The 13,137-nt window shown below is 42.1% G+C and overlaps 1 protein-coding gene across 1 annotated transcript; it reads right to left on the bottom strand.

Annotated features, from left to right (window-relative positions):
• Positions 1-540: 540 nt before the first annotated feature.
• On the bottom strand, positions 541-9,909 carry vstm4a (V-set and transmembrane domain containing 4a). The gene is made up of 8 exons (XM_020047054.3): positions 9,633-9,909; positions 7,783-8,247; positions 4,749-4,802; positions 4,472-4,582; positions 4,239-4,272; positions 3,703-3,833; positions 2,321-2,394; positions 541-1,409 (listed from the first exon to the last, which is right to left on the bottom strand). The coding sequence occupies exons 1-8, from the start codon at positions 9,688-9,690 to the stop codon at positions 1,236-1,238; spliced, it is 1,101 nt and encodes a 366-aa protein (XP_019902613.2). The 5' UTR covers positions 9,691-9,909; the 3' UTR covers positions 541-1,235.
• Positions 9,910-13,137: the final 3,228 nt, after the last annotated feature.

Below are 13,137 nucleotides of genomic sequence, written 5' to 3'. Positions count from 1 at the left end.
GCTTGTTTAACCCTAAAGTTAATAAATTGTTAGTAGCCCCTCTATTATTCTGTTAATAGAAATGTGTCTACTACCACATGGTGCAGCTAATTTGCTCTATTTTGTTGCGCTCATCTCGCCACCAGTCTAGGTTGGAGACTTGACTGAGCCACTAGCAGATGTTTGGCCGGGAGCTTGTTGGGGCAATGTACATTGGACAAGCATTGCCCGAGGTCTGGGGTGGCGGCAATCAGCGAGGACTTCCTGGGCTCAATGCTCTTGTGTGTCTAGTGCTGTGGTTGACCATGGAACGAGCAAGACTTTCCGCGCAATTATATCAGTTCACTGGTTGGGCGTGCAGTGTGGAAAACAACATGATAGTTCAACGTGGATGAGACTTGTTGCAGCTGTCCGAGAGAGAGACATGCCATGATCTTCAACTCCCCAAAATTGGAGGTTGGGGGAATGCATTACGTATTATCTTAAAGTGTTAATCCATTGATAGATTATGCCAATGTGTTCAAGAGAGTCTAGATTCATGGCCATAGACAGTTTACAAACTCAAACCATTACGTTCTTTATTAAAACAGGATACAAATGCGTAAAATAATGACTGTATATTTCCTGTGAAGTTTGGTTAAAAATGATTTATACAAACTTCCATTGTGTATAGAAATGTCCATTGTTAGATACATTAGTAGCCTATTTACACATTCAACATTTAAATAGTTTCAATTGCAACTTTAGTAGTTTTCTTGCAAATACATGATATCGCTTTTGGCAAGGTGATGCTATAGCTAGCATTTAGCTAGCATTGTTGAATAAAGAAGTAATCATACACACCACCCTAACAACAATCATCTGGAACACACAGACAAAACCATCAGCAATACCAGCAAACAACACACAAAAGGACATATATTTTCATAAATAGTGGCAAGGTGTATAGCAGGTTATTTCTTGTGTATCTCGTTGAGGGTGTTGACATATAAATGTACTTTTAAATTTAGTGGTGGTAGTTTAGTGAAATGTGTTCTTTCCTGAAACTGAACTAAAGGTTAGAAGATTGTGGCAAAACTTTGGCTCAGCAGTCTAATACAGTCTTGTGGAGCATGTTACAGGCCAAAAGGCAGCTCAAAGGATCCATATTGTCTATGCATCTAAACTATGTCTTTCTAGGTCACCTTCACAAAAAGAAAATTGTATTTGCAGTTATTTCCTGGTTTATTAAAGGTTTCATTTAAAATCTAGTGAGGTTACTCCTGGAATAGGATCTGGGCGTACACTGTGTCAGAGCAGGAAGGGCTGGAGGCCAGAAGCTCAGGGATGGAGGGAGAGGAAGGAGAAGTAGGAGAGGAAGAAGACGGTTCAAGCCTGGGTCGTACCATCTCCAACTCTGCATATGTCAGGTTATCCTCACAAACCCGTGACTAGAAGAGATGAACAGGGAGAGTTTCAAGTTAACATTTTTACACATCCATCGTTTAACAGTTGTCTAAAGGCTTTACATTCTTACCAGTAAAACAGGAGAACATTCTCATAACAGGAGAACATTCTCTAAGAGGAACTGAACAGTAAACTAAGGAGGAGGATTGTGTTTAACCATAGAACATTCAGAAAAAAAGAGGATCTCTATCCCGTGTCCTCTGCCAGTCACACTATTCCAATCAGCAATATGCATGCGAGCAACTCATTCTTGGCCAATCAAGTTAGAGCACAGCTGGATCTGACCGACAGTTCCATTTTCTGTCTGACAGGATACAAATTAAAAGATTTTCATAAATTTCCTCTGCTATGTTTATGATAAAATATGCAGTACATTTTTAAAGTATATATTTACCACCATGAACAGGATTTTAACTATTATTTAAATCTTTCTGACCAGATGTTTATTTTCATGAAGGTGGTCCGTCACCATCCTTAGACCATTTTGGTCTAATTTTAATTTGTAAAAAAAACCTTTAAAAAGGTAATGTGGTATTATCAATGTAAACACAGGGCACTATAAATAAATAAGTGTTTTTGGGAAGCAATAAAGCTGAATAAAATTAGCACGCTCATAACAGGACAGAGCAGCAATAACTACAGTAGAGAATACAGACCTCAGAGACCTGTTCTAAAACACCCCCTCTCTCAGTTCATACGCTCAATAACTCAATGGAAAAATATAAGGAAATTAAATGTTTAAATGTAAACATTACATAATTTGTTAAAAAAATAATAATAAACACAGAAAATGATTAATAAAGGCTGCAATGCTGTAATTTAATAAAATGACTTCATTCATTTGTTTTAATTGGCTAAGGGTTGGGGGAGGAGTTAAACCAATAGGAGCTCTTACCGTGACCGGCCTTCTGGGTTGGCTCTTTAAACGTCTAGGCTTCCTGGGTCTTTGCCTTTCTGCAGCTACAGGCACTGGAACAGAATATCAGTACTTGCATTCACTATAGGTTGAAACTGCGTCTCTATTTGGCCTTCTAAATTCTTGTCAATATTGTAGTGTTATCTAGTCTTCCACACAGAAGTAGAAACCCTAGAACTGACCAAACTATTCACGATCAATCGTGTTGTAATATTCGGCGCAGCCAGTTTGAGTATACGTGATGAGTACGAGTATTGTCTCTTGATCTAGCGTTGTAGTACTACATTTTGCTAGTTAAGGACATCTTTTTAAGTATTGTCTGTCTTCCCAATAGCTTATTTGAATCCCTGAACTGCTGACTGCACATGCCTTGCTTCTGATGGTCGACAGGTCAATTTGTGTTAAGAGACAAGGGAAATTAGAATTTGTTTTGGTAATTTTCCATGTAGTTCTACTGTCAATCTGCTGTCAATAAGGCCAAATCCATTCAAGCCCATTATGTTTTTGGCCATGACAGAGACATGGATGAGACATGTTTTCCCATAGTACATCATAGTAGAAAATGGTGTCCGTGGGTCACCCAGGGACAATGAACTCTCCCTTCTCTGTCGCTCACTTGTCCATTCCATCTTTTGAGTCCCATGCTGTCCACGTCACAACTCTAATCAAGCTAAACATTGTTTTCATTTGTCATCCAACAGATGGCCTAATTTCCTTTTTCTTTTGAACACATCCTTTGCCAGTACCCTCCCACTCACAAGGCAAACGGCCAATTTGACCTAATCATTACTAGATAATGTTTGACACCTAATCTCCCTGCCCTCTTTTGTTTCGTCTCTCTCTCTTCTCCATACCCACAGCTACTCAGATCCTGCGAAATCACAATATTCATTCTCTCTCACTACTCTCCCTTCTTTTATATTGTCATCGCTTCCAACTGCTTTCCTCCCAACTCCACACCCTACGTCTCCTTTCCTATCAGCCATTTCTGCCCTCCCCTGCTGCTCCTTGGCTAAGTGTCTCGCTGCAAGCTCACAGAACAGAGCTGTGGTCAGCTGGTCAAAAATGGAAAACTGAAGTTCTGGATAAGCTATCATACTTTAATTCCTGTAGTGGTCAAAGCTCTTCACTGTCCTGGCACTGCAATAGTGGAACAAACTAAGACAGCCCAGTTATATTTTTAAGGAGTATCTAACATCCCCCTCCCCCCAACAAACACACACCTCCCCCCAACATTGCCATTCAAGAAGTCATTTTCTTTAATGCTGTGTATACACTATCACTGGGTCATACCTAGTTATCCTACAATTCATTTCTAATACTGTAGCTGGGTCATAGTGAAGCACATGCATGTGTCGTACCTTTGTCTGGTATGTATGGTGGTATGTCTACTGATTCTCTTGGTTGGGTTCTTCTTGTTCTCTTTTCCTTCCTGTGGGCTCCAGGAGATGAGCTGGAAGAGCTCACTGAGCTGGTCACTGTCTCTCCAGAGCTAGAGTAACATCAGAAAACAGGAATGGTTAGACAGAAACAGGAAGGGGTTAGAGAGGAACAGGAAAGGGTTAGAGAGGAACAGGAAGTGGTTAGAAAGGAACAGGAAGGGGTTAGAGAGGAACAGGAAAGGGTTAGACAGAAACAGGAAGGGGTTAGAGAGGAACAGGAAATGGTTAGAGAGGAACAGGAAAGGGTTAGAAAGGAACAGCAAGAGGTTACACAGGAACAGGAGGGAATTACACAGTAACAGATAGGCTTTGATAAATCACTCATGTACTATATAATATATATTTCACGCAAGACCTTAACATTGAAGTTAAAAATGCAATATTCTATGAGCTGTCCAGTAATGTACAGTATTATTGTTCAACCTATTGATAACCTATTGATAAAAAAAACATACCTGCTTTCTGGACACTTGACAAGGTAGTAACTGGCTGCAGAGAAGAGAGGTCATTCCATTTGATATGTTTAACTTCAGTCATTAAGCACACGCTCTAATCCAGAGCAATTTACACTTTCAGTCCTAAGACAAAAAGTATTTCTATAAGCTGCTTGCACAGGGCTAAGAAACACAGAGGAGAACTAACTCAACCTTTCAGTGTGTGTGGATGTGTGTGCAAAGCCGGCACCTACCTTTTTTGAGGGTGTGACGTGTACGCAGGTACTGGCAGGTGAGGACCAGTGAGAACAGGAAAATGGAGAGTAGTCCCAGGGAGCAGAGAAGTACTGCACACAGGTAAACATCTGAAACACAAGCACACAATTCAGTCACAGCGGACACATTTCTAGGGGCAAATACAGGAATATCATGTTTTGATTCCTGGGTGGGGTATTGTTTGGGCAGAAGAAGTTTAACACTGGAGCCAGTGTTGTATTTGTACAATGGGCTGTGCAAAGATGGAAACCTTACCTCCAAATAGACGCCACAATCCCTGATCGCTGCTGTCCAGCAGTGGAAAGGGCACTGACAAAAAAAAGACAACATTTCGTGAAACATCATTAGCCGTAGGGGCACGTCATTTTACCTCTCCAAAATGGGGTGGGTGAGAGTCGGTACTTTCATTTGTTTTTATTTTTCCACTGGTTCCATTTAAATAGGAAAGGTAAATCATGTGCACTCCAAGTATGTCACACAGTTTTGTGTATTGTCTGTTTTTGACCCAGGATAATTTCCTAATGTAGTCTAAGTACACTGAATGAATAATTGGGGGACAGTGTTTGTGCTGAAGACGGGAAAACGGAAATTTGTGGGACAGTGAAATGATACATTCTCTGAGTTCAGTCATCCATGGCAGCAGACAGACTCCTGCAGTGGTTTTACAGAAATACACCCAGGCCGAGACCGCTGTCAGACTGAGCCAAAGAAAGAGAGAGATGACTGCAGGGCATATGCCAAACCCCCGCACACACACACACACACACAAACAGACCTGCCAGTAGAGCAAGTGGTTCCCCCATTTATTGGGGTTCCCCTTTCTACTGACGTGGTGCTCTCTCCACAACAAGCTCAGCTAACAGCAAACATCCTAAAGACATTCAGGGGACCATGGCGCAATGTCCTGACACTCAGAGGAAGTCCTAACAACACTTTTTTGTTTTTCCTGGGGGGAATGGGATGTGTGTGCGTCAGTGAGCCTAAGTGGGTGTCTGTGTGTAATGTTGTTGTGGGGGTAGCCTCAGGGATGTTCTCATTCGCTGTGAGGGCTGCTCATTTGACCTCTACACGGGGCAGGTCTCAGCATGGAGCAAGCTTCAGCATGGAGCAGGCCTTTGCATGGAGCAGGTCTCAGCATAGAGCAGGCCTCAGCATGAGGCAGGCCTCAGTATGGAGCAGGCCTCTGCATGGAGCAGTTCTCAGCGTGGAGCAGTTCTCAGCGTGGAGCAGGCCTCAGCGTGGAGCAGGCCTCAGCGTGGAGCAGGCCTCAGCGTGGAGCAGACCTCAAGTTTCAGAGGTCTGCTCCACAGCCGGGCGTTATGGGCGCAGGCTTGCATTTTGGATTTTCAGGACTGAGGCCATGTTTACAGGCTGACAGCACCTGGCCTTCAAATGGCAGGCTTACATAAGTGAAGGGGGCGAAGCAGCAGCGTTCTACTGTCAGCTGTCATGCGTAGATTCGCAGTAGGCAGAAGATATTATACCACCTGTTGTCATCCCATGCAGAGATATTTAAAATATTTGAAGTCCTTTTTTCAAATATTACATTTGTTCTATTGGGATTTATATGTGCGCAATTAAGAATGTATTGTTTAGTCTAGTGTATCGAGTAAGCAACTAGTAGGCTAGTTTCATCCATACTAAGAATACAGTATGCATGTGACCTGATGTGTTGTTTTGTTGATTTCCACCATTGATTGATTTTGTTCAGCCTACTGCCTGTCCTCTATTCCTATAATCAGCTGTTTTCAATTTGGACACATCTTTGTTTGCTAAGTAGTAAAAAAAAAAAACAGGAGTTTGGATGTATAAACTCCAATGATTTCATACACACATAATGAATGAATTATTCTGTAAATGCATATGAATTGCAGTGGTCTGTGACCTGCTTTACAAGAAAAGAGCAACAGCCAGAAAATGGTGTAGGACCACTGTGTGGGCGATAGTTGGCCATCTCTATCTGCTTAGTACTGGTTTGGGCTGGGGTGAAATGCGTGGGCAAAAGTTACTTTTCTGTTGTACAACATCTTTGATCTGTGGTGACTGAGTGGGCCATATCAGTTTGATAGAATGCATTTGTTCTCCAACTCTCTCTTCTCTCTCCAATCTAGCTGCCTCTTTTTACTGTGCCCCTTCTGTCACTCTCCTTTAGAGATACTCACAACTTCTTTTTCTGTCTCTCTTTTCTTCTTCTTCTCTCATTCTCTCACTATCCCTTCCAAATTTTGTGTGTGTTTGTCTCTGCAGTAAGTACATGCCTGAGGTTAACTGGTTTCGCAAGCAGGGCAGAGTTCTGGGCGTTTTCTCATGCCACCGACCCGCTCTTTTCGCTGTGTTGACAAAATCCTGGGTTGTATTCATTGGGCATTAAACAGGAAGCACAATTTAAATGGGGAGGGACTACCTGAAGTAGCTGAATAAGAAACATTTGTTTTACATTGCAAAAAAACAAACAAAAAAAAAACAATTGCCAAGTTTCCCCACAGGCTTATGAATTAAACTAAAGTCTAAATAGGTTTGCTCTTTAACCCTGCATCCAAATACCAAAACAAAGCCAGTTAAATCTTTATTAAACTGGGCTTTTTATTTTCCTGTAAAACCTATATGATGGACCATTTCAATTTGCTGAGAATTCTCAAGGAAACTGTAAATGGAGGAGTCATTCTTTCTGTCAATACAATGAGCTCACATAGGCAAAACACACTCAACAGTATTGTGTACTGTACTTACAGTATGTGGACATCTATTGTGTTTGTGTGTGCCATGTTTTCATATTCAGCCTCCAAGTCTCTTTACACTGGCAAGAGACACTTATAGAGTAGAAATGATCATTAGTGTGTTTGTGCACGTGTAAATAAACCTAGGCTGGGATTCATTCAAACCCACCATAGCCATATTTAAGCCCTGTCTTTAATAAACATATGTGGCCCGTGCCAACGTCTGATTCTGGAAAATGGGGGTGGGTTACCCCAGGTAATTCGAAAGTAGCCAAAATCAGTCGTTAATTTGACAAAAAATAACAACTGCCTAAATAATGCAATGTGGGGTTGATTGATTGAGCTCACATCTCTGTGGCATAACATCCAGGGCCAGGAAATCACTTTCTTGACAGTGTGACTGGTAACCTCGCTTTCTACTTTCGAACTGAAGGGAAACAGCTGTGGTTCTGGCCTTGAGACCAGCCCACTACTTTACATAGCCTTTGAGCAGTCCTGGAAAACACACGCAGGCGTGCACATGAACTTACACATAAATGTACACGGGCAAGTATGAAAACACATTCTTTTACCAGTAAGCTGAGCTGTAGCCGTTCCATTGGACGAAGCCTTCCAGCTGTTTCTGTGTCTGCGTATCTCCTGGACCCTGCAGGTGTAGAACCCACAGTCCCTTCGAGTCACGTTCAGAACCAGCAGTCCATACGCCTCCCCCAACTCTCCTCCAACCCTCCCCTCTCTCTCCTCATACAGGTGGAACTTGGGCTGGGGGAACCGGCGCGTGTAGTTCCCATAAACCTTAATCTTCTTCATAGTCAACTTCACAATCAGCTGTTCGGGGGGAGGGGGAGGTGAGGGGGACGGGGGGAGGGGAGGGGGAGGGTAAGATAGGGGTGGAGGGGAGAAGAGCCATCGGAGGACGAGGAAGTTGGCACTCCTCTTTTTCTGGGAGACGAGGCAGGATAGGGTCAGGTTCTCACCCTCAGTCACCTTGACAACGGGACCAGGGGTTACAGTCACGTTCAGGGCGTCACACACACCTGACAGGACACACACACACACACACACACGGAGACACACCCATCCACTTAGTGACATTTCATGAGTTTTAAAATGACATTCTCTTAAATTAAATGGACATAAATGTAAGTGTAAATCTTGGCCACGGCATTCAAACATTGCCCAATAATACAAGCACAGTCCGACGGAGTTGATGTGGGACAGGACTGTGTTGCATTGCTTCCGGCAAATACCCTGTGGTTGTTCAAGCAGTGGGATCAGAGGCATCAGAGGACACGTCTCAACTTTGGACACTAAGGGGGGCTGTTACAATGAAGCAAGGCCACATGCAGGTTTGACCTCACAAAAATGTGAAGGGAAGATGTACATGGTTAGTTATGTTTTATAACAATGATTAAATAGATCCAGAGGAATCCATTTCCTCACGGACTGCACTGTACACTTTCTAAAAGGCATGAGTGTGTGTGTGTGTGAGACTGGTGCTGCCAGCTGGGTCCAGTCTGTTGCAGGGAGTCAGTCAGTCTGGAGACAATATGGACAAAATGCCAGAGGACACTGAAGAGCTACAGGTGGAACACATGTATCTACTCTGACAGAGAGAAAAAGGGGGAGGAGAGAGAGAGAAAAGAGAGGAAAACACGACAGGAAAACAAGGACCATCTGTCTACTGTAAATAGCGTGTGTGTGTACGTGTGTGTGTATGTGTGTGTGTGTGTACACAGAGCATAAGTCTTGTGTTTTGTTTGCCCATGTATGGCCTAAGACCTTTGAACATATGATCCTATTTTCCTGTGATGACCATAAAAAGCTGTATCAGTAATGTGACTATATCATGTATCCGATACATCAAGATTTTGTAGCTATGTATAGTAAGTCTGCGTCCGTAACGCTGTAGAGACCTGGGTACAGGATCAATCATGTGCCCTAGTGGAATGGAGTGCTCTATGAAGGGACTAGGGTTCCATTTGGGATGAGACGTTGACACAGTGATGTCAGAACGAGTGCTGGTTTGATTGAAACCAGCCCTCGTATGTTGACGTCGTCTTTGTTTACAAAGCCACACACACACATGCACGCGCTTGCGCACTAACCTATGAGCCAATCTGTGGTTGAGTGGGTTGTGGGGTTGATGCTTGTGCCCTGACATGTATGAGGAGTTAGCCACAACACAGACACATGGTAGATAAAGAGTTGAGAGCTCACGTCAAAGTGTTTGTCCGGAATATGTACTAGTGGACGAGGTTAACTTCACATGGCTGATAATGTGTTGAACTCCTTACACCAAAAGTAATGTACCACATTGTTTCTTGTATTTTGTCTCTGTTTTTGTCCCCTGTATTTTTAAAGATAAGTGTACAGTACTGTTAAGCATGTACAATGATATAATGTAAGTAGAGTACTTTACCTGATATGAGAGCTCTTATAAGAAGAATGACCGGTACAAAGGAGTTCATTTTCCACATTCAGCCGATCCATAAATGCAGGCCGCACCCATGCAATCAACAACACAAATAGGTGTAGCTATACATCTATACGCCGCAACATAACCACTCCCTTCTAGTTACACCCGCTTCCAGAGCTCTCAGGCTTCTATCTAACCCACTGTGCTGCTCTTTCTATCCTTTTCTATCTCCGTTCCCAAATTGCCTGAGTGTGTAATACGAAACAGTACATGCTCTGTTCTTACTTAGGAACTCCCCCTTGGTTCTCCCTCTTGGTCCCTCTCTCTCCCACTCCCTCTCTCTCCTCTCCTCTCTCTCCTGTTAAATGTAGGGAAATGTCGTTTCCTGAGTGGTGTTTTGGAACAGCCACAGATTTCCAGCTGAAGCGGCCCAGAGTAGGCAAGCCTAGCGGGCACCTTTGTGTAGCTGCGTGTGTCCGTGTGTGTCTGACCTCTCCCTGTGTTTTAACTTCAGACTGAGCGGCAGGGCCGCTGTCAGGCTGTGGTCAGGCCGTCCAAAGGCCTGATGGTGGCCAGGGAAAAGTGCTGAGCTTTTGGTACAGCTGGCTCTAAGCCATGGCTAGCCCACTTGCTGTACACAAAACACAACCCTTTAAACAAAATGTCCAAAGGCACCTCAGGAATTTCTCTGCTCTGTATTGTCTTTTTTCCCCACTTTGTAGTCATTACGCTTTTGGTTATACCGTGTTGTTTCATTTTGTTATAGGTTAACGTACAATCTAATGTAATGTCAACATCTCCCTGTCTTTTCAATGTACATCACAGTTGGCTGTGGAATTCAGGAATGGAACGGTGAAAATAATGATTTCTTGAGTTATTCCTGTTAAAACGGAAGTTGAGAGCGTTCTGTCTTCTGTAAGTGAAGGTGATTTGGTCTGGTGTGGTCTTAACCATATGGATGTGTTACAGCACATAATGCCAAGATCAAACGACCTATCCAAGGCCCTCAGAAGAGAGAGTATTGATGCCCATGAGATTTACAAAACATTTGAAATACATCATTCCACTTTCCAATGGATCATCCACAAATGGAGACAATTCTAGACCAGTTCTCCCACCAAATTCAACCCAAGAGCCGACAAAATCATGCTCAAAGAATTCTCTAAGAGGAAACTGCACAAACTTTGCCTAGATGGGAGGTGGTCAAGGAAGTAAAATAAGAATATCAAGACACAATGGATGTTTTTCAGACAACATCTCGGTAAGACCAAAATTGCTGGAACAATGTACTCTGGACAACTGAATCAAAGATGGAGTGGTTCGGCTGCAGTGCCAGATGCCATGTTATGCAAAAAGGAAATACTGCCTTTGAAAAGAAAAACCTCATCCAAACCATGAAGCATGGAAGTGGTGGCATTATAATTTTGGGGCTGCTTTGCTGATTCATGGCCTGGACAACATGCCACCATTCAGTTAACCATTAAATCCATTTTATACCAGAGAATTCTTAAGGAAAATATAAGGCCATCACACAGAAAAACACACAAGCAAAGCTACAACAGAATGGATCAAACGGATGAAATAGAGTGTTATGGAATTGCCTAGTCAAAGCCCAGATCGTAATCCTACAAAAGAACAGTGGGGGACTTGAAGAGGGCCGTGCAAGAAAGCCCTTGAACATGACACAGTTGAAACCGTGCTGTAAAGGAGAGAGGGCAAAACAAATTCAAAAGTATATATTTTTTGTTGGTATTTGTTAAATCGGGTTACCCTTTATCGATGAATGTGTTTGGAATTTATTGATAATATTGATACAGTGGGGAGAACAAGTATTTGATACACTACCGATTTTGCAGGTTTTCCTACTTACAAAGCAGAGGTCTGTAATTTCTATCATAGGTACACTTCAGAAATCCAGAAAAACACATTGTATGATTTTTAAATAATTAATTTGCATTTTATTGCATGACATAAGAATTTTATCACCAACCAACCAGTAAGAATTCCGGCTCTCACAGACCTGTTAGTTTTTCTTTAAGAAGCCCTCCTGTTCTCCACTCATTACCTGTATTAACTGCACTTGTTTGAACTCGTTACCTGTATAAAAGACACCTGTTCACACACTCAATCAAACAGTCTCCAGACCTAAACCCAATAGAAAATCTTTGGAGGGAGCTGAAAGTCCGTATTGCCCAGCGACATTCCCGAAACCTGAAGGATCTGGAGAAGGTCTGTATGGAGGAGCGGGCCAAAATCCCTGCTGTAGTGTTTGCAAACCTGGTCAAGAACTACTACTAACTACTACAACTACTAATTGCAAACAATGGTTTCTGTACCAAATATGAAGTTCTGCTTTTCTGATTTATCAAATACTTATGTCATGCAATAAAATGAAAATGTATTTCTTAAAAAATTAGATTTTCTGGATTTTTGTTTTAGATTCCGTCACTCATATTTGAAGTATACCTATGATAATAATTACAGACTTCTACATGCTTTGTAAGTGGGAAAACCTGCAAAATCAGCAGTGTATCAAATACTTGTTCTCCCCACTGTATTTCCAGGTTGTGAATGTCGTTTTTCATTTCATTGTTTATCACACTGTTTTGACCAATTTATTATGACAGCTTCATTTAAAGTTTAAACACTTAAATTTGGTGTAACAGTCCCGGAAGCCTTCTTTCCTATATTGTTTATATCTCTTTTTACATTAACCTTTTTTGACAAATTTGACATCCTTTAAAACAGAGTCTTTAGACAGGCCGCTTTACTACGTTGACTCTTAGAAAATTTGAAGTAAGACAATGGTAACCACAGAATGGAACCCAGATGTGTAAATATTCATGTAAATAAATATGCTTACATATACATACATCTTATCACGCAATATATCATGTTGACAGTGTTTTACCGGTGAGCTGCATGTCGTACTCTCCACCCAGATGAATCATTTGATTCTGATTAACTGGAGAATAAACAGTTGATGCAAACTACAGAACAAAGTACATATGGTTGTACAAAGCATCTTTGAAGCCCCTAACATAAAACCTAATATATAGTCTGCCACCTGCAACTACCTACCACAGACTGTATTCTCTGTTACTCACTGTGCACCTTTCTGCCCCCATGTGGCTATAAGAGCATCCTCTTCATTTGGCTTATATTGATACACTGGTAGAACCATGGAGTTACAGTACATCTTGCTATTCAGATCTCACCTACACACATACTCATCGAGCCCTTTATGTGGAGCCCAGCTGTGTATTACTGGACTGTAATAGATTAGGAAAAGTGTCAATCAGGGTATTATAATCTGGGTGCTTCAAATCCTGAGTGCTGATTGGCTGCTAGCCATGATAAATGCAGTCTAGGTATCTATAGGATTTATGGTGCTTTGCCAAAGCACTGCGGCTAAGCGCTGGGTCTAGGCACTCCGTGGCTGTCTGTAGGCACGCATACGTTTTTCCCCAGAATAATTACTTCTTTAGTTTTCCAAATATATTTCTTA

Source organism: Esox lucius, chromosome 6 (genome assembly GCF_011004845.1).
Source record: "Esox lucius isolate fEsoLuc1 chromosome 6, fEsoLuc1.pri, whole genome shotgun sequence".
NCBI lineage: Eukaryota > Metazoa > Chordata > Actinopteri > Esociformes > Esocidae > Esox > Esox lucius.
Note: the sequence above shows the minus strand (reverse complement) of the source record. Positions and strands in the feature narration are given on the sequence as shown.

Bases quoted from the DNA above. Each gene is read 5' to 3' on its own strand.
- vstm4a (XM_020047054.3), bottom strand. From the start codon at position 9,690: ATGTGGAAAATGAACTCCTTTGTACCGGTCATTCTTCTTATAAGAGCT. The intron at 4,273-4,471 runs GTAGGTGCCGGC...TCTTCTCTGCAG, and splicing joins ACGTCACACCCTCAAAAAAG to CCAGTTACTACCTTGTCAAG. The intron at 3,834-4,238 runs GTATGTTTTTTT...ATGTTACTCTAG, and splicing joins GTCAAGTGTCCAGAAAGCAG to CTCTGGAGAGACAGTGACCA.